The sequence below is a fragment of the Oryctolagus cuniculus genome, chromosome 16, assembly GCF_051225735.1.
Source record: "Oryctolagus cuniculus isolate XC-2025 breed Fujian yellow rabbit chromosome 16, ASM5122573v1, whole genome shotgun sequence".
Classification (NCBI taxonomy): Eukaryota; Metazoa; Chordata; class Mammalia; order Lagomorpha; family Leporidae; genus Oryctolagus; species Oryctolagus cuniculus.
In genome coordinates this window covers 80,049,167-80,068,620 of record NC_142882.1, presented here as the reverse complement: position 1 = coordinate 80,068,620, position 19,454 = coordinate 80,049,167, and the positions used below count along the sequence as shown (strand labels likewise).

Genomic DNA, 19,454 nt, shown 5'->3' with positions numbered 1-19,454 from the left:
GCGGATGGTTAGGCTTGCGGTTAAGACATCGGGTGGGATCCCACATCCATACCAGACTGCCTGGGTTCAAGTCCTGGCTCCACTCCTGACTCCACCTGCCTGCTAACACATATCCCTGGGTGACGTGATGGCAAGGAGTTGGGTCCCTGCCACCCACACGAGAGATTTGGACTGAGTTCCTGACTCCCAACTGTGGCCATTGTGGGCATCTGGATGATGAACAAGTGGAAGAGAGGTCTCTGTGTCTAAGCCTCTCTCCCTCTTTGAAATAAAAATAATTAAATAAAAATAAAGAAAACAAACACTAGGCTTATGATAAAATTTCAGAAACTGAGGGGGCTGGCGCTGTGGTGCAGCGGATTAAAGCCCTGGCCTGAAGCGCTGGCATCCCGCGTGCTGGTTCTAGTCCCGGCTGCTCATCTTCCCATCCAGCTCTCTGCTGTGCCTGGGAAAGCAGTAGTAGTTGGCCCAAGTCCTTGGGCCCCTGCACCCGCATGCGAGACCAGGAAGAAGCTTCTGGCTCCTGGCTTCGGATCGGCGCTGCTCCAGCTGTTGCAGCCATCTGGGGAGTGAAACATCGGATGGAAGACCTCTCCCTCTATCTCTTGCTGTCTCTACCCCACTCTGTAACTCTGCCTTTCAAATAAATAAATAAATAAAATAAAATAAGTCTTTAAAACACTTTCAGAAACTGAAATGACTTTTTTTTTAAAAGATTATTTATTTGAGAGGTAGAGTTAGACAGTGAGAGGGAGAGACAGAGAGAAAGGTCTTCCTTCCGTTGGTTCACTCCCCAAATGGCTGAAATGGCCGGAGCTATGCTGATCCGAAGCCAGGAGCCAGGAGCTTCTTCCTGGTTTCCCATGCAGGTGCAAGGGCCCAAGGACTTGGGCCATCTTTCATTGCTTTCCCAGGCCACAGCAGAGAACTGGATGGGAAGAGGAGCAGCCAGGAAAGAACCGGCGCCCACATGGGATGCCGGTGCCGCAGGCGGAGGATTAGCCCACTACACCTCAGCGCCGGCCCCATGAAATGGCTTTTAAAATGGGTAAGTGTAACTGCCACTTTCATTGAAATGAAAAATCGGCTATTCCTGACATCAATGAACAGATTTTATTTTTATTAGCTTCCTACCATAAACTAAAAAGCTGTTTATCTTGCTTAAATGTGCTAAATATGTGAAAATAATTGATAACCCTGTATTTTGTATTACAGTGCTTTAATTAGAAAAAGGAGTATCATAAAGTAACAAACTTCTGTTTGAAAGGTATTTAATGTTCTAATTGATTTTCATAATCTCTTCCATGATTATCTTGTCCCCCAAAAGCTTGTATTAATCATAATTTTCAGAGCAAAACCCTTGCATCATATATGCTATCTGTCTTTTTAAATCTCTGTATTTTTCATTTCAATCACCACTTGATGCTGTCAACAGATAATACATTCACAAAGTTCAGACTGTATTGTTATGTCTCTGTTCTCTTGTTCCTATGCTGAAATTCCATCCCCTACTGTGATGGTATTAGGAGGTGAGGCTTTTGGGAGGCAATCAGGTCATGAGCAATTAGTGTGCTCTCTTGCTTTCTCAGCCATGTGAGGACACAACAAGGAGGTGGCTGTCTGCAACACAGACACAGGTCCTCACCGGAACCCAAAATGTAGGAGCCCTGATCTTGGACTTCCAGTTTCCAGGAGAAGTAAACATCTGTTATTTAGAAACCATTCAATCTATACAGTACAGTACTTTGTTACAGCGGCCAAAACTGAGACATTAAGACAGTAAAAAGTTTCCCTCCTAACTCCTATTCCCAGTAAACTGGATCCTTTCCCTAAAGGCTTTAAGATAGTTCTCAATGCATACAAAAGCAACATATATTTATGCAAAGATAGTCTCCATTTCCGCCCATTTTTACACCACTGATATGTATTACATATGGTTCAACATCTTTTTCACTGAATACATCTTGGAGATCCTTTCACACAAAAATATTCTTTATTCTTATATGACTGAAAGGTATTCCAATGCAGAAATGTACTATAATTAATAATATTAACCCCCTATCAACAGTCACTTCACTTTTCTCTCTGATCTTTTACAATGAATAACTTTGTACATATAACATCTCTAGATTCTTTGTGTAGGCTGTCCTGCTATTTTAGATAACAGATGTTGTGAGTGGTCAAAAACAGCTGAGCATCTACCTTAGTTTCCATGTTGAGGAGGTGAAGTCCTTTTATATTCACTCCTACGTACACAGGGATGACTTTATGATTGCTGGGGCTTGCCTTTGTAAATATCTGTCCTGTGAAAAAAGCTGCTCCATAGGTGGGAATTTCCCAACAATTCTGCAGGAACATGCGCTGAAGGTGATGCATTTCTTTGCTAACACCCTCGCTTGTACTAAGATTCTAGAAATAAAGTAAAATAAAAATAAAGGAGATGTGAAAGGAAAGCATTATCTTTGATAATCCAATAATGTTAACTAGGCAGCTTCTAAAATCAAGGCTGACTCCAAAAAACAGAATTATGGCACATTATCCCAAAAGTATCTTCTTTTGTGATCTTAATTTTTTAAAAAAAATATTGCTTGTACAATCTATTAGGTTTTAAGTGCCTCATGGGCAAGGACAGTATATTATTCCAAATTTTTACCTCTGTCCCATATCTCAACATTCAGCATATGGTATTTGGTATTAGACTCTACATTATACTAAAGTAAAAAATAGCTTGCTATTTTAAGCTACAGGCATCATGATCTACATCCATTTTTAGTTTTCAGAACTAAAACTATACAAATTCAAATCATTAATAACATTAATAAAATTTCAACTAAGCTATGAAATGCTTTTTATGGTTATGAAATAACTTACTTTGTATTCATGAAGTATTCGGTTTGTCCAGTGAGGTGCCTTACTCTTCAGTTTGGTGATAGGTACAATGGATTTTAGATTTTCTTCACTGTAAATACACATGCCAACATATATTAAATGAATCACCTTTAAGAGCTAAATTATAATAATCATGTTACAAGTGGCTTGAAGTAACAATTTTTAAGCTGAAAAATGCTCTAAAATATTAGAGAACTTTAAAAATTTTAAGCAAAAAAGTCACGATCCTAATATCAATGTAGAGAAATGTTTCTTCTTTCAATAACCAGAAAATATTTTTGAAAGTTGAAAACCACAAAAGACAAACTTCAGATGTACTACAATCTCAGTGTTCTCTCAAAGACTGAACATGCCATTAGTTTTTAACCTTTAAATTTTGTTTACTCTTTATTCAAGTCAGGTACTAGTGAAATTATTTAAATATATAGTAAAGAAATTTAAAGAAAATCTAAAGCATATCATACTATAGTCAAATAAAAGAAAAATAACTTTGGAAAATATAAGAATATAAATATACATTACTATAGTAGCTTTTTATCATTCTATGCATTGTACTTAAATATTTAATTCCAAACAAATGTACAAATATTTTCTAATAAATATTTTTCAACTTTCTTAAACAGATTCTAAAATTACAAGATCATACATCCTATTAAATACTTACTTCAGGAAACCTTGCTTGTGTTTCTTACTCTCATAATTTCCATAAACTATTTGCAACAGTAGACTTGCCAAAGTTATCAATTTGGCATCAGGAGCTGTATAAAAGCCCTTTAGTAAGTTATATCTGGCTTCATCAAAGAGAATAAGAATAGCTAGTGGGTCTTCAATCTTAAAAAGAGAAAGTATAATTTGGTTATTAGACTACAATTTCCTTTTACAAATGTACAACTTGTCATTGTCTAGTATGGAAAAAGCAAAAGTACGTATCTGTATAAATGAACTGGTACTACTTTAGAACAGGGATCAGCAACTTCTACTGTTACGTAATTAAGACAGTTATTAAGATTTGTTAGCCTTACAACCTCTGTTACAACCACTCAGCAACAGTCACAGGCAACACATCAACAAATAGGTGTGGCGCTAGGTTTTGGTACACTGTATATAAGATAGTGAAATCAGAATTTAATAAAATTTCTACTTGAAATATTATTTTCATTTTTGTTATCCATTAAAAATATTAAAAACTCCTCTTAGCTTGTGGGCTGTATAGAATGAGGCAGCAGGAAGGACACAGCCAGAGGCTGTTGTTTGCCACCATCTAATAATGCTATCACTAGCTTATGAATAAGGATAATTTCTAGCAACAATTTTGCCTAAATCTTTATAGTCCTGAAACATTTTTTTGTCATCTATGCTTTGTACAATATAGTAGTGAGCTTCAAAGAAGACAGAAAGAATTGTCAATTACCAGGACAAATCTAATTTTAAAAAGTTTGTTTTCAAACAGTTTTTGGTTTAATGTTAAACATAATTTACAGTTTCAAATAACATTGGAGTATAGATTGTTTATTAAGTTTTAAAAACTTTGAAGTTTCATTTTATCCAGTAAGAGTAATAAAGATTGAGAAATACTACTATAAAGAATATAGTTGGCTGACACCGCGGCTCAATAGCCTAATCCTACACCTGCGGCGCCGGCACACCGGGTTCTAGTCTGGGTTGGGGCACCGGTTCTGTCCCGGTTGTTTCTCTTCCTGTCCAGCTCTCTGCTGTGGCCCGGGAAGCTAGTGGAGGATGGCCCAGGTGCTTGGGCCCTGCACCCGCATGGGAGACCAGGAGAAGCACCTGGCTCCCGGCTTCGGATCAATGCGGTGCGCTGGCTGCAGCACACTGGCCAGAATGGCCATTGGGGTGAACCAACGGCAAAAGGAAGACCTTTCTCTCTGTCTCTCTCTCACTGTCCAGTCTGCCTGTTTGAAAAAAAAAAAAAGAATATACTTGTACTTGGAAATAATCACCTATTATAAAGTTTCTGAAAAAAAATTAAAGCATTTCCAAATATAATTTACAATGACCCTAAGTCCTTGTGGCAAAAATAATTGTCATACTAAATAAAATACTATTTTTTCTATCTTACAATATTCTATCACAATATAAAAAACTGGGACAGGAGAACTATTCTAGATATAAAGAGATTAAACAAAAGCAAACACAAAGCAAGAACCCTGATTAGATTCTGCAGGTGGGAGTTAGAAAAGACTTTATGAAGGATTGGGAAAGAAATCTGAATTTGGATCAAATAATAGATGTTAACATGAAAATATTAATTTTATTAGGTTGAAAATGATACTGTGGTATGTAGTTTCGATGAGTCTTCAGAAAGCTCCTGGAAAATGCATGTTATGAAAATACTATGGTTGGTACCAAAATTAACATCTTTTATTTCCATTTTCCATGAACTCTTTGAAGTACTTTCACATGTCCTTATTCTTAGATGCATGCCAGAACATGTGGACAATGAAGTGCCGTGACATTTGCAACTCAATTAAAAATGATTCACAAAGGAAAAAAAAAGGAAAGATAAAGTAAATGTAGCAAAATGTTAACAACTAGTCCATTCAATGAATGGTCCATAGTGTAAATTATATTACTTTTTCAATTTTCCTATGGGCTTTTTTCCCCTTAAGTTTCCAAAATAAAATATTGGGGAAAAAGACTGAAAGCATATTTTTCTAATAAAAATAGACTTAATAAATTTGAAGAGTCTGAGTAGCTCATAATATTTGCAATTTCCAATGGCATATTTAATGAGTTTTTAGCAAACAATTCTCTCCTAATGAAATCAAGCCACTTTCATCCTAAAAAAAGATACTAATCAATACATATAATTTTTTATTTTTCAGATGGTACAAATAGAAATTATGAGTGAATGTCAAAATTAGTTTACCAGATGATCATATATATATGTGTATATGTGTGTATATATATATATATATATATATATATATACACACACACACTTGTTTTTTAAAAAGCTTTATTTATGGGGTGTAGCGGGTAAAGCCGCTGCCCGCAGTGCCAGTGTCCTGGCTGCTCCACTTCTGATCCAGCTCTCTGCTCTGGCCTGGGGTGGCAGTAGAAGATGGCCTAAGTCCTTGGACCCTTGCACCCATGTGGGAGACCCGGAAGAAGCTCCTGGATCCTGGCTTCAGATCAGCGCAGCTCCGGCCGCTGCAGCCAACTGGGGAGTGAACCAGCAGATGGAAGACCTCTCTTTCTCTCTCTCTCTCTGCCTCTCCTCCTCTCTCTCTGTCACTCTGACTTTCAAATAAATAAATAAATTTTAAAAAATCTTTTAAAAAAGATTTATTTATTTGAAATGCAGAGTGACAGAGAAATGGAGAGATACAGAAAGAATCTTCCATCTGGTGTTTCACTCCCCAAATAACAAATTTTTTTTGGAATTTCTAATATATTTGACATTTGCAAATAGGCAAAATTTCACTTTCTCTTTTCTAATTCAAATGTCTCCCTTCCCCTTTTACTTTCCCCTTGTCTAGCTGCTTTGGTTACCATTCTCAGTACAAGGTAAGATGGCAATGATGAAACATTCATCCTTGTCTTATTCGTGATCTTGGGAGGACAGTTTTTAGACCTTCACCACTGCATACGGCATTAGCTGTGGAGTTTTCATAAATACCCTTTATTACATTGAGGAAGTTCCCTTTTGTTCCTAGTTTTCTGAGTTCTTACCATGAAAAGGTATTAGAATTTGTTAAGGCTGGTGCTGCGGCCCACTTGGCTAATCATCCGTCTGCGGTGCCGGCACCCCAGGTTCTAGTCCCGGTTGGGGCACTGGATTCTCAGTCCAGCTCTCTGCTGTGGCCCAGGAGGGCAGTGGAGGATGGCCCAAGTGCTTGGGCCCTGCACCCACATGGGAGACCAGGATAAGCACCTGGCTCCTGGCTTCGGATTGGCGCAGTACACCGGCCATAGTGGCCATTTGGGGGGTGAACCAACGGAAAAGGAAGGCCTTTCTCTCTGTCTCTGTCTCTCTCTCTCTCACTGTCCACTCTGCCTGTCAAAAAAAAAAAAAAAAAAATGTGTATAACAAATTTCAAAACCTTAGTTTTTGGTAAATTTCATACAAATTTTTATGAAACTAACATATATTTGGCTTACAGGATCAAATCTGTTGGCTTCAGAATATGTAGGAACTTCAAAAAGTTCATGGGAAAATATGAAAGTGACAAGACAGAGATACAAAACATTTACCAAGATTGAATGTGGGCATGGAAATCTTCATGTCTTGTCTGTTGTAACATTCCCTCAGATGAAAAATCACACTTTTTTTCACTAACATTGTGAAACCTTTCAACTATATTTTTTCTCCCAATTTTCATAGCTTCCATACTTAGATCACCATACATCGTTTAAGTTGTTATAATCTCTCAGATTTCTCCCTTGCTTGTTTATCTAATGGCATTATCTCACCTTTTCTCTAAAATGTACAGCAGTTTAAATCTTAAAATAATTGTTTGTAACGATGTTTTACTATCTATGTAGTTCTCTGCTTGATTCAAGAACATCTACTTAACACTAATAACTTAATTACCTCTTCTTTGCAAATTTAAGTTTTTCTACCAAGTGTTTTTCTTGCTCTGTCCCCTAAAAAATATCTTTTTGCCTTTGAAATTTACATGACTAAGTACCATTTACTGTCTGTCTTTGACACCATTTCCTAACTATTATAAAAATTAATTTTCTCCATAATTTGTCTCTTTGCTAATTTTCTTCAGGATAGTTTATTTCTTTTGTATTCTTAAGACAATGGGAGTGGATTGCAACGGAAAGTGCAACTTACCACAGGCATGTAAGAACTGAACAGAAAATCAGAAGTAAAACTCTTAATACAGGAACACTACAGTTTCTACCTCTGGTGCCTACTCAACAGATTCTCAATAGATTCAGTGCATTTAAATGATGGTGAATAGATTTCTAAGCAAACCTTTTTTTCAACTTCCAAAGGAAGCCTCACGTCTCTTCTCAGAAAAAGCTGTGGCGTTTCCCTTTGGGGATCCAAATTAGTCAATTCAGCAAGAATTTCTGGCCAGTCACGAACATGTTGCAAGGGTTTATGATAAGGCTTGAGTTGAAGGCCTGAAAAACAGCTCTTCTTTATTAAGTGATAATCTAAAATAAACCAATTCTATCAATGCACAGAAACTTTGTATTAGACTATCTGCACACACAAATCTAAAATTAAATCAATATTTATTTGAATCAATATTATTACCCAATTTGTGGTTAACTGCTTGTTTCTAATAATGTTAGCATTCTTAACAAAATATATACTGTACATAAAATTATTCATTCCATTATAGCTTATTGATGACATAATGAGAATTTGGTGTGAAAGAGACATATTACACCGTCAAATCAGCAGCAGCATCAGTTAAATCCTTCGTGTGTTTCCAATATTTCGAGGGACAAGCCTACAGCAGCACTAGGTTGACTCTGAATCAGAAAGTTTGAAAGAAAGCTAATACAGGGGAACAAATTGTATTAGTTTAAGATCGGCAGTTAAAATAATGGCTAGCTGTACGAGTAAACACCACATTTCACATCCTTTGAATCAAATACTGCTGTGAGAAGATTTGAGGTTTTACTACTTAAACACTGCTTTGAATGAAGCAGGGGAGGGGGGCCCAGGGGCTTACCTGTTTCAGGAATTGAACAATAATTTATAAAACAGAGAGTAATACTGCAGTATTTAAAAATGCAAAGGTCAATATAAAATGTTATATCTAGGTTTATCAACATCACTCCCAAAATGAAATAAGAGTTTAAAAAACAAAATAAAAAAACTTTCTTACTAAGGTTTTCTGAACAGATCCAAATAGTGAAATACTGCTGTGTTTCTTGAGAGAGACGCATTCCTTCCATTATCTGCTGTACCGTGGTATTATTTCCATGCTTCAGCTCAACAGAACGGTATGATCCATCCATTCTGTATATTCTAACTTTTTCATACTAGGACAAGGAACAGTAAATTATACAACCTGCTTAAAAACTACATATCACAATCTAACAAGATAACTTTAAACTTCAGATATTTTATTAGATTTCTAACATGGAAAACATCAGAAAAACTGCTTCCAGTAAGAATCTGTTGGCAGCTTTTTAAAGATATTCTAGGGGCTGGCATTGTAGCTCAGCAGGTTAAATCTCTACCTGCAATGCCCAGTTCCAGTCCTGGCTGCAGCACTTCTGATCCAGCTCCCTGCTAATGCACCTGGGAGGGCAGAGAAAGATGGCACGGGTGCTCGGGCCAGACCTGGATGGAGGCTCCCATTTTCAGTCTGGCTGAATCCTCCACTTGGGGTGTGAGCCTATAGATGAAAGATCAATCTCTCTCTAACTCTGCCTTTCAAATAAGCAAATAATTGTTTTTTAAAAGATATTTTATTTCTATTATTTGTATTTTCCAAAAATATTTTCTTCTGAAGGTTTCATGATTAAATAAGTTTTGGAAAATAAGCAAAATGGCTTCTTAAAAAATATTGCACTTCAAGAGGTTCTTAATAGAGGTTATTTCAGAGCTTTTAAGGTACACGTAAATATCGTGTGGGGGATACAGAGATAACTACTGATTCTGGTGTTCATCAAGTAGCTCATGAATCTAATGGGCTGCAAATTATACAAGAAATGTGTGGCCATAGTAATGTCTCTTAAGAGGAATCTGTGATGGAAGATTTAGTAGATTTAAGTTTTCCAGCAAATAAAAACTGAGCTAGTTCAGAAAATCTGCCAGTTTAGAAAATCCCAGAGTAGGGGCATTTTAACGATTTTTATTGTCATGGGAAGCAAATGGTACCTCCCAATTTCCAAGCCAGTTCATATTGCATAAAAGTATCTAATTCTTCTTACCCATTCACAGTAAAACAATTATGCCAGGAATGAAAAATCTATTACAACTATACAGTTAGAAAATAAATTGTAATGAAGTATAACCTAAGTGTGTCTGTACAGCTTTATCTGTAACTTGATTATGTCTTTCTTATGTTCCTAGAATAGAGTCTTGGCAAAATATGTACAGGTGTGCAGTACTTAGGTGTGTATAATATTCCTTTAAGGCAGAGATCACATATTCCTATCACTTTCAGCATTTTATAGTGTTAAATTCATCGACACTCAATATTTATTGTCTAGTTGATCATTAATATATAGAAAAGGGTTATATATTTTGGTAAGAAGTTTTCATGGTATAAATCTTTATGTCTAGTTTGTAAGTTTTCAGATGAGTTTTATTATCACATAACTTTTAGGTGTACCTGAATTTTTTTCTAGTTGTTAATTCTCCTCTACCTCAATATCACTAATAAAACTTTAATCTTTTATTTATTTAAGATTTATTTATTTGAAAGGCAGAGTTACAGACACAGAGGGAGAGAAAGCAGAGAGGGAGGGAAGGAGGGAGATGGAGAGAGGAAGGGAGGGAGGGAGAGAGAAAGGGAGAGGGAGGGAGGGAAGGAGGGAGGGAGAGGAAAAGAGAGCCAGAGAGGGAGAGGGAAAGAGAGGGAGGGAGAGAGAGGGAGGGAGAGAGAGAGGGAGAGAGGGAGAGGAAAAGAGAGTGAGAGAGGGAGAGGGAAAGAGAGGGAGGGAGAGAGAGGGAGGGAGAGAGAGAGGGAGAGAGGGAGAGGAAAAGAGAGTGAGAGAGGGAGAGGGAAAGAGAGGGAGGGAGAGAGAGGGAGGGAGAGAGAGAGGGAGAGGAAAAGAGAGTGAGAGAGGGAGAGGGAAAGAGAGGGAGGGAGAGAGAGGGAGGGAGAGAGAGAGGGAGAGAGGGAGAGGAAAAGAGAGTGAGAGAGGGAGAGGGAAAGAGAGGGAGGGAGAGAGAGGGAGGGAGAGAGAGAGGGAGAGAGGGAGAGGAAAAGAGAGTGAGAGAGGGAGAGGGAAAGAGAGGGAGGGAGAGGGAGGGAGGGAGGGAGAGGGAAAGAGGGAAAGAGGGAGGAAGAGGGAGGGAGAGGGAAAGAGGGAGGGAGAGAGAGAGAAAAGAGAGATTGATCCATTCATTGGCTTACTTCCCAAATGGCAGCAATGGCCAGGGCTGGACAAGGCCAAAGCCAGAAGCCTGAACTACTGGGTATCCCACAAGGGTAGCAGAAGCCCAAGTCCTTAGGCCACCTTCCTTTGCTTTTCCAGACACATTAGCAGAGAGTTGGATTGGAAGCAGAGCAGCCAGCACTCAAACCAGTGCTCCAATATGGGATGTCTGTGTTGTAGGCAGCAGCTTAACCCAGCCCCAAAACCTTAATCTTTTAACACAATATTCTTTTATAGCTATATGTGTTCAGCATTAGGTATATGAATTAATTTCAGGTGTAGTCAGATGGAAAGATCAGAATGAATTAATACAATAAAAGAACAGGGTATTACTACATATTTGTGAGGAAAATGAATCTGTTATACAAAAACTAACTTGTTGAGTCTAAGCTAGTGAATGACATGCAGACTTTTTATTTGCAAATATAAAATGTTGCTTGGAAGGCCTAAGCAGAAAGCTATACTTCAATGAATAGATTAGACTTACCTGTAATCAGCACACCAGGAGAGTTATATGCCACATAATGATGTTTTGGGCAACAACAGACCACACATTTGACGGTATAATCCTCACAGCCTTGGTGTGTAGTATGCTATACCATCTTTGTGTAAGTACACCCAATGATGTTAGCATCATGGTGAAATCACTTAAAGATGCCTTTCTTAGAACTTTCCTGTTAGAACTGTGCTACTGCATAGTGTATGTTGTGAAGGACAGTAGCTAGTGATGCGTTTGCTAGAATAAAAACACATGACTATAGAGATTACACTAGAATTTAGATCAACTTTAAGGATCTTGGAAGCTTTATTTATTTTATAAGTTTTATTTTGTGATATAAAAATAAATGTCCATGTGTTAAGGATAACAAAAATAATAAATATGAAGTCCAGATGAAGTCCAGCAATTAGGTTATTTTTCAATTAGGTTATTTTTCAATTAGGTTATTTTTTTAAATGTCATGATATTTTGTGTTTTATTTTGGCACTGAGTTTTATACTAGTATAGCTCTGAGTTTTATACTAATAAAGAACTCCTCCATCCATTTATCCTTGCCAAAGGCTCTGAAATAATCTATTATTTTCAATATTATGCTTGGCTCTATTTATGAACATAATTCTTACTGGTTTGTTAATGGCTTCCTTCAACAATTTTGCTGCTTCTTCCCAGTTATTTTGTTTGTTTTCTTCACAAATATTTAATGGAGATCTTCCCTGTTGGTCTGTTATATGCTAGAAATAAGGGAGAGAAAAAGGAAAAAATGATCACTGCAACTATATTCAACAAATCAAAGTTTAATAAAAATAGACTCTTGTTAAGTATTAAATATTAGACACACTTAATACACACTTAATATTAAACACAATTAAATAAAAGAGTGAAAGCACTAATCAATGGAATTTTTTTTAAGTTCTGATATAGATTAGATATCAAAAGGTTTTACTGGGGCCGGAGCCATGTCGTAGTGGGCTAAGCCCCTGCAGTGGCAGGGGCATCCCACATAGGCACTGGTTCATGTCCTGGCCACTCCTCTTCCGACCCAGCTCTCTGCTATGGCCTGGGAAAAGCAGTGGAAGATGGCCCAAGTGCTTGGGCCCTTGCATCCACATCGGAGACCCAGAGGAAGCTCCTGGCTCCTGGCTTCAGATTAGCCTAGTTCCAGCTGTTGGGGCCATTTGGGGAGCGAACCAGCGGACAGAAGACCTTTCTCTCTGTCTCTTCCTCTGTTTATAACTTTACTTCTCAGGTAAATAAATAAATCTTTAAAAGAAAAAAAGATTTTACTAATATTATTATTTTCTACTTAAGTATTCAAACTTTTAGAAAATAGAAATATTTTTTCTTTTTCAAGACACTTTTGGAGAAATACAATATAAAATCGCAAGAGGTTAAATTTAATGTACTTCCTAGAAATGGGATAATGGTGATGACTGCACACTAATCAACTGTATACCTAAAAATGGATAAAACTGTAAATTTTGAGATGTACTTTAGCACAATAAAAATTTAAAAATTCACAGTCACGGGTGGACGTTTGGCCTAGCAGTTAAGATACTAATTGTGATGCTTGCATTCCTTACGCAGTGCCTGGTTTCAAGTCCTAGCTCTGCTCCCAATCCCAGCTTCCTGCTAATGCATACCCTGGGAGGCAGCAGGTAACAACAGTTCAAGTAACTGGGTCCCTGCCACCCGCTTGGGTAACCTGAACTGAGTTTCAAGCTACTGGCTTCAGCCAGGCCAAGCCAAGGCTGTTGTACACATTTGGGAAGTGAGCAGATAGGAGATCTCTGTCTTTTTCTATTTTTCTGCCTTTCAAATAAATAATTTTTTAAAATGTATGTTCAAAAACACAATGCATACATTACTTACTTAATATAAAGTGAAATTTGTTTTTATTTTTTAGCTGACCTTTCAACTATATATATATTATTTAGTGTCATTATTTGTTAACCTGGAAAATAACTTACTCTGTCAATTTCTGGGTGGCTTAGGAGAATCTGGACTATTTCAGCATGTCCTCCTCCCGCAGCAAAATGAAGAGGGGAACTAAGCTGTCCATTTAACAGATTTGGATTGCACTTTCCTTTCTCTAATAAGATGCGAGTGGCCTCAACTTTTCCATACCTATAAAAAAAATAAAACCTACCTAAGAAAGTTATCTGAAATGTTTTCAAAATCCAAATCTTACATGATATTTCACAGAAATCTAAGAATGTTCTAGGACAGAGAGCAAAGGATTAAGACATTAAACACCGACATAAATGCTTTCAGTGCTTGGGAATTTCTTAAGAACTACTCTGGTTCAATTCAATCTGTTTCTATTTCTGATCGACTGGGGGAAAATATAACATCAAATAAGGCAGGTAACAGAAACACCCCACACAGAGAACAGAAGTTCTATCTTAGGGAGATATAATTTCTAGTAAAAAATAGGTTCAGGATCAGAAAGAAACATAAACAAACTTAGTAAGAATGTTTTTCAGATAGGCCTGATGATGCTTTACAAAACAGACACAAAGATAACCCTACATACAGTTGCTATACCAGGCAATGTGAGAGACATTGAAATACATAAGATATGTGACAGTCTCTGCTCTGAAGATTTATAATGTAATCAGGTAAAAGACAAGCGTAGGGTAATGCTTTAATGTGTAAATGATGGTTTAGGATAACAATCAACAAAATAAGACATTTTATATTTGTCAAGCCAAACTGGCACATAATTAATGCTTTAAAAATTACAGGAAAAGAGAGATATGACCTCAGCCCAAGGCAGTCCTGGAAAGTGTTTTGATAGAACAATACAAACTGGATTGTTTTTAAACAGGAATAATGGAAGAGATATTGAAGACATATGAAGTATTTTAGGTAGGGAAAAAGGGGGGAAGCGAAGCAAGGTCTCAGAAGAGCACAAAGCATGTGCCAGCCCCATGAGTCACCCACGTCAGGCTGAAGACGAGGATTCACAGAAGGCTGCGATCTGAAGCAACGGCACAAAGTGGATGCTCGAAATAAAGCAGTGACGGAGGCAAGGGGGAGGGGAATTTGATTTTTAGATACAGTGCACTGGAGGGGAAAAGAGCACATCTTTACAAACTGCCCACAATTTTTCTTCCCATTTATATAAAGTATGATTTTCTTATACCCTGAACTGTTTACTTGACTCTTACACTTTCTTATTTATGTGATTTTTTGCTTATATTTTTTGTCTTTTGCTTCAGAAACACTCCATTATTTCTCTAACACAGAAGATCAAATTCCTCTATTTTCACTATAATTAGCATTTTATTGTTTGCTTCTTTTATGGGACTTACATATCCCTTTTCTTTAAAATCAACCTGAAAATTCTTTGAGGACAGGGAGTTATCTTTTTGCAGTCGCCAATGAGCCTTATGCACAAAAGATGAGCGATTAAACCATTTAGTAAGCAGCTGAAATTTGCAGGATTGGTACTCAGGAGGAAGACAAAGGCATAACTGAGAGTATGTAAAATCATCTAACTTAAAAGAATTATTGTTATCACTTGAAGAATGAATGAAACCTTCTTGAGAGAGAATTTAGAGAAAGATAAGCATCTTACAATAATGAAATACATCTGGGAAAACACCCTTATAGGAAAACACTGTGAGAGCTACTTAAGAAGTAATAACAGGGGCTGGTGCTGTGGTGCAGCAGGTTAACACCCTTGCCTGAAGCACTGGCATCCCATATGGGCGCCAGTTTGAGACCCGGCCACTCCACTTCCAATCCAGCTCTCTGCTATGGCCTGGGAAAGCAGCAGAAGATGGCCCAAGTGCTTGGGTCCCTGCACCCATGTGGGAGACCTAGAAGAAGCTCCTGGCTCCTGGCTTTGGATCGGTTCAGCACCGGCCATTGCGGCCAACTGGGGAGTGAACCATCAGATGTTAGACTTCTCTCCCTCTCTCTCTCTCTCTGTGTATGTAATTCTGACTTTCAAATAAATAAATAAACATTTTTTAAAAGAATAATAAAAATAATCAAGCATATATTTTATGTGGTGCTTTAAACATTTTCCAGCCACTTTCCTATATAATTACTTAAGATGATTTTGATAGCAACTTATGAGGTAAGCAGAGGCATTTCGATTCCAACAGACAAGAAAAACGAAGCTTGATCCAGTTAAATAATTTCCGCAAGGTCTCACAGTTACCAGCCAGAGTTAGAAGCCAGCTTTCTGAATCTTACTCTTTTCCCATACTTTGACAAACGCTTGGATCACAGAGTGGAGAACAGTATTTCAATAATAATGATGGTAAGGTAGCAATGATATCTTGCATTTGTACTGACAAAGCTCTAATATGCCCTTTCAACTCCAATTTGTTCCTAGAATGTAGGGATGGTGAACAGTGTACAGAAAGGAAAGGGTTAAAAATTCTGGCAGGTTAAGAAGGTTAATGAAGAGCGAAAGAGAAAAAGTGCGAATGTGGCGCACTCACCTCTGAAGTCTTGCTGTAAAAGGGAAACAGGATAGTGGGAAGGAAAGGCAGCAGGGCCACACTAAGGTGCTTTGCAAGGAGAGAGAGAAGTAGGTGTTTTTGAAGGGACGGAGGAAAGAACCGTGCACAAACAGAAATGAGGAACAGGAAGGATTTTTACATGCAAATCCTACAATACAGGAGATGTGGGAACAAAACCCAACCAATCATTAGAAACAGAGGACATTTCTGATGGCTTCAAGTTTCTTTGAAACAGAGGGTAAAAGTATGGGGAGTTATGAAAGCAGAGAAAGTAGCAGCAGTTTAAATTCTCAAGAGTAACAAGATTTAGGATAGTTTGAAAGGGAGGACTAAAAGGTTGACATAGTGAATTCAAAAAATTGGAGAGTTAGCTAAGCTATATTAGAGGCCCAAATGAAATGAGATGGCATAATTTATAGGGAGTCATAATACCATTGTTCTAAAAACACCCTCTAGCAGTGATCTGATGCCTAAAAGTACTATCAGAGAAAGACGACACTGCTCTAATTGAAAATGGAGGGTCTGATATAGGTTGCACAGGAAGAATAAAGAGGTGAGCGAATATGAGATGTGACATATTTACTGAGTGGCTGACAAATTTTCCACAAGTTTTCTGACTAGGTAAAAGCTAATTAAACAGTTTGGGAAAATGTTAACTCCAGAAAGCAAAGAACAGATTTTAGGTGCCTGGTCACCAATTTAGAAATCTTAGCTTAGAGCAATCCTAGGGTGACCTCATTAAATGAACCTCAAAAGGTAATATGGAAACCAAAGAGGATCCCTAAACTTTTCAGGGTATTCTCTGGGTCAAATGTAATAATAATATTCATATATTATTTTCCCTTTTAATTTTCATAATTCATTAGTGCAGAGTTTTCTAGAAACTTTATAACATGTAATACTGTAACAGACTGTAGGCAGAAGTAAATGAGAGAATCCAGTTATCTTCTATTAACCTAGACATAAAGAGATGTGTGGAAATGTACAGCAATGCTACCCTTTTCACTGATTTTTTTTAAATTTTGAAAAATATGGTATTTTTCCTAAAATTAATTTTTATATTAATATGCATATTGTTGTTATAAAATAAACACTTAAAATACCTCTCAGTTGTAATTTTTAATATGGTAAATACTACTAGATTTAATCCACATAAGCAAAAGTTCTTTGATATTCTGTATCTTTTAGCAGTATAAAGGGGTCTTCAGACCAGAAAGTTTGAGAACTATTGACCTAATCCAAAATTCTATTTTAAAAATGAGAAAACTAAGAGGGGTAAAATGCCTTGTCTGACCTTACAAAGACAGGACCAAACCTCAGTGTTTCAATCATAGCCCAGTGTACTCGCCTCAATCCTTGCACCAATTAGTACTAAGAATATATTTCCAAGATAAAGTAATTTAAGTAATTTTTAAATTCAAATTCATATCAATCAAATGATGCATCTGATTAAAAGTACTGCAAAGTGAACTATATTGCTCCTGGTGAACTAAATATTAGTATTTCCAGCTGACAAAAAATTAATCTTAAAAATACCATGATAATAAATTTTAGGTTTAGACATTAAAATCTTTGTATTTTAACAGTATTTACTAATAAAAGCCAACATCTACCTAGTTCTTACTATATGCTTTCAAAGCACCTTATTTGCATTTTCTATTCAAATTTTAGGGAAAGTAAAAAACCCCATCTTACAGATAACTAAAAAGACCTTGAAGACTTAAATAACTTGGCCGTACTTTTAGGAACTAACTGTTGGGACTGAAACCTAGGTCCATTCCATGTACATCAAATACTATACATATTTTGTTTTTATGTTATAGGTAGTTGAAAACATTATCATTGTTTCTTACAGAATAATCCCCTGCCACTTAAAAAGAGCAAAAGAGAACCATAAATCTGGAATTCCTAGACTAAAATTCACTGCCTTTGCCTGTTCTAATTCCACAACATACTTTCTTGAGGTTTAAACTACACAAGGGTACTGGAAAAATTTCACGGAAAAAATGGAATTAAGATAAACTGATTTGGGGCTAGTGCTGTGGCACAGCAGGTTAAGCCATTATCTGCAACACCGAGTCCCATATGGGTACCAGCCCAATTCCCCAGCCACTTCTCTTCTGATCCAGCTCTCTGTTAGTGTGCCTGGGAAAGCAGTGGAGGATGGCCCAAGTGTTTGGGCCCCTGTACCCACAAGGGAGACCTGGAAGAAGCTCCTGGCTTGGGAATGAACCATAGGATAAAAGATATCCCTCTCTCCCTCTCTGTAATTCTGACTTATTAAAAAAAAAAAATCTGATTTGTTGAAGTGAGTGCTTAGCTCAGCAGCTAAGAGACCCGTGTCCCACACTGGAGTGTCTGGGATCAGTTTCCAGCTTTGACTTCTGACTCCAGCTTCCCACCAATGCAAACCCTGGCAGGCAGGAGTGATGGCTCAAATAATTGGGTTTCTGCAATCCTTATGAGAGACTTGGATTGTGTGTCTGGCTCCTGGCCTAAGGACCTCACTCAGCCTCAGACATTGTGGGAATTTGGAGAACGAACCAGCATATAGGAGTGCTCTCTATCTCTTTCTCTCTCTCTCTAAAAAAAGGGGGGTTTATTTTAGTGCAAAAACCAAAAACAAAATACTCCCCACTGAAATCCATGCATAGTTTTTCATAATGTGTATTTTCCATGAACTTTCTGAAGACACTTTGTATGTTTACTTCTTCTTCATGGAAAATGCATACTGTGAAAAAAAAATCATGCAAGGATTGAAAAAATGTTATGCACAAAAATAACCTATCTTTTAATTTCATTTCCATGAACTTTTGAAGCACCCTCATATTTCGCTATATAATCACAAACATTAGAATCAGAGAAAGCAAAAGAATTTTGAGTTCAAGAGAACTCTAGAAATGCACTATGGTACTACACATGCAGATAAATAAACAGATATGCAGGGAAGTAGAGTTCCTTACTTAATGTGACACAGCTGGCATTACTGATATTTACAGGCAGTACCCAACATGATAGTTCTTACACAGGCAAAGGAAATTCACAGCACTAAGCTGTGAGCACTAAGAACTTAGCCTAGGTGAGGAAAAGAGTTATTATGGAGAAACAGGAGGAGAGTCAGAGCTATATTTGACAAGTAGTAGAAAGAGCTAACCTGGGGGCAGCATCGTGGTGTAGCAGGTAAAGCCACAGCCTGCAACACTGCCATCCCATAGGAGCACCAGTTAGAGTCTCAGATGCTCCACTTCTGATCTAGCTTCCTGCTAGCGTGCTTGGGAAAGCAGCACAAGACAGCCCATGCCCTTGGGGCCCTGCAACCACATGGGAAACTCAGATAAAGCTCCTGGCTTCGGCCTAGGCCAGCCCTGGCCATCGCAGCCGTTTGGGGAGTTAACCAGTGAATGGAAGACTTCTCTTTCTCTCTAACTCTGCCTTTCAAATAAATAAAACAAATCTTTAAGAAAAAGAAAGAACTAACCCCAGTCCTGTTGCAACCCTCACATCTAAAAGCAGGAAGACTGTGATTCCAATGAAGGCTTCTG

At 37.5% G+C, this 19,454-nt stretch overlaps 1 protein-coding gene across 2 annotated transcripts in view; it reads right to left on the bottom strand.

Annotated features, from left to right (window-relative positions):
- The window catches only part of KRIT1 (KRIT1 ankyrin repeat containing), a 39,756-nt gene that overhangs the window by 5,930 nt on the left and 14,372 nt on the right, over nucleotides 1-19,454 (bottom strand). For both annotated transcript variants that reach the window (XM_008261745.5, XM_002713810.6), the window contains exons 9-15: nucleotides 13,402-13,558; nucleotides 12,058-12,165; nucleotides 8,709-8,865; nucleotides 7,841-7,992; nucleotides 3,554-3,720; nucleotides 2,872-2,959; nucleotides 2,203-2,409 (exon numbers count right to left, since the gene is read on the bottom strand). In XM_008261745.5, coding sequence (XP_008259967.1) covers nucleotides 2,203-2,409; nucleotides 2,872-2,959; nucleotides 3,554-3,720; nucleotides 7,841-7,992; nucleotides 8,709-8,865; nucleotides 12,058-12,165; nucleotides 13,402-13,558 — 1,036 coding nt within the window. The remainder of the gene's footprint in view (nucleotides 1-2,202; nucleotides 2,410-2,871; nucleotides 2,960-3,553; nucleotides 3,721-7,840; nucleotides 7,993-8,708; nucleotides 8,866-12,057; nucleotides 12,166-13,401; nucleotides 13,559-19,454) is intronic.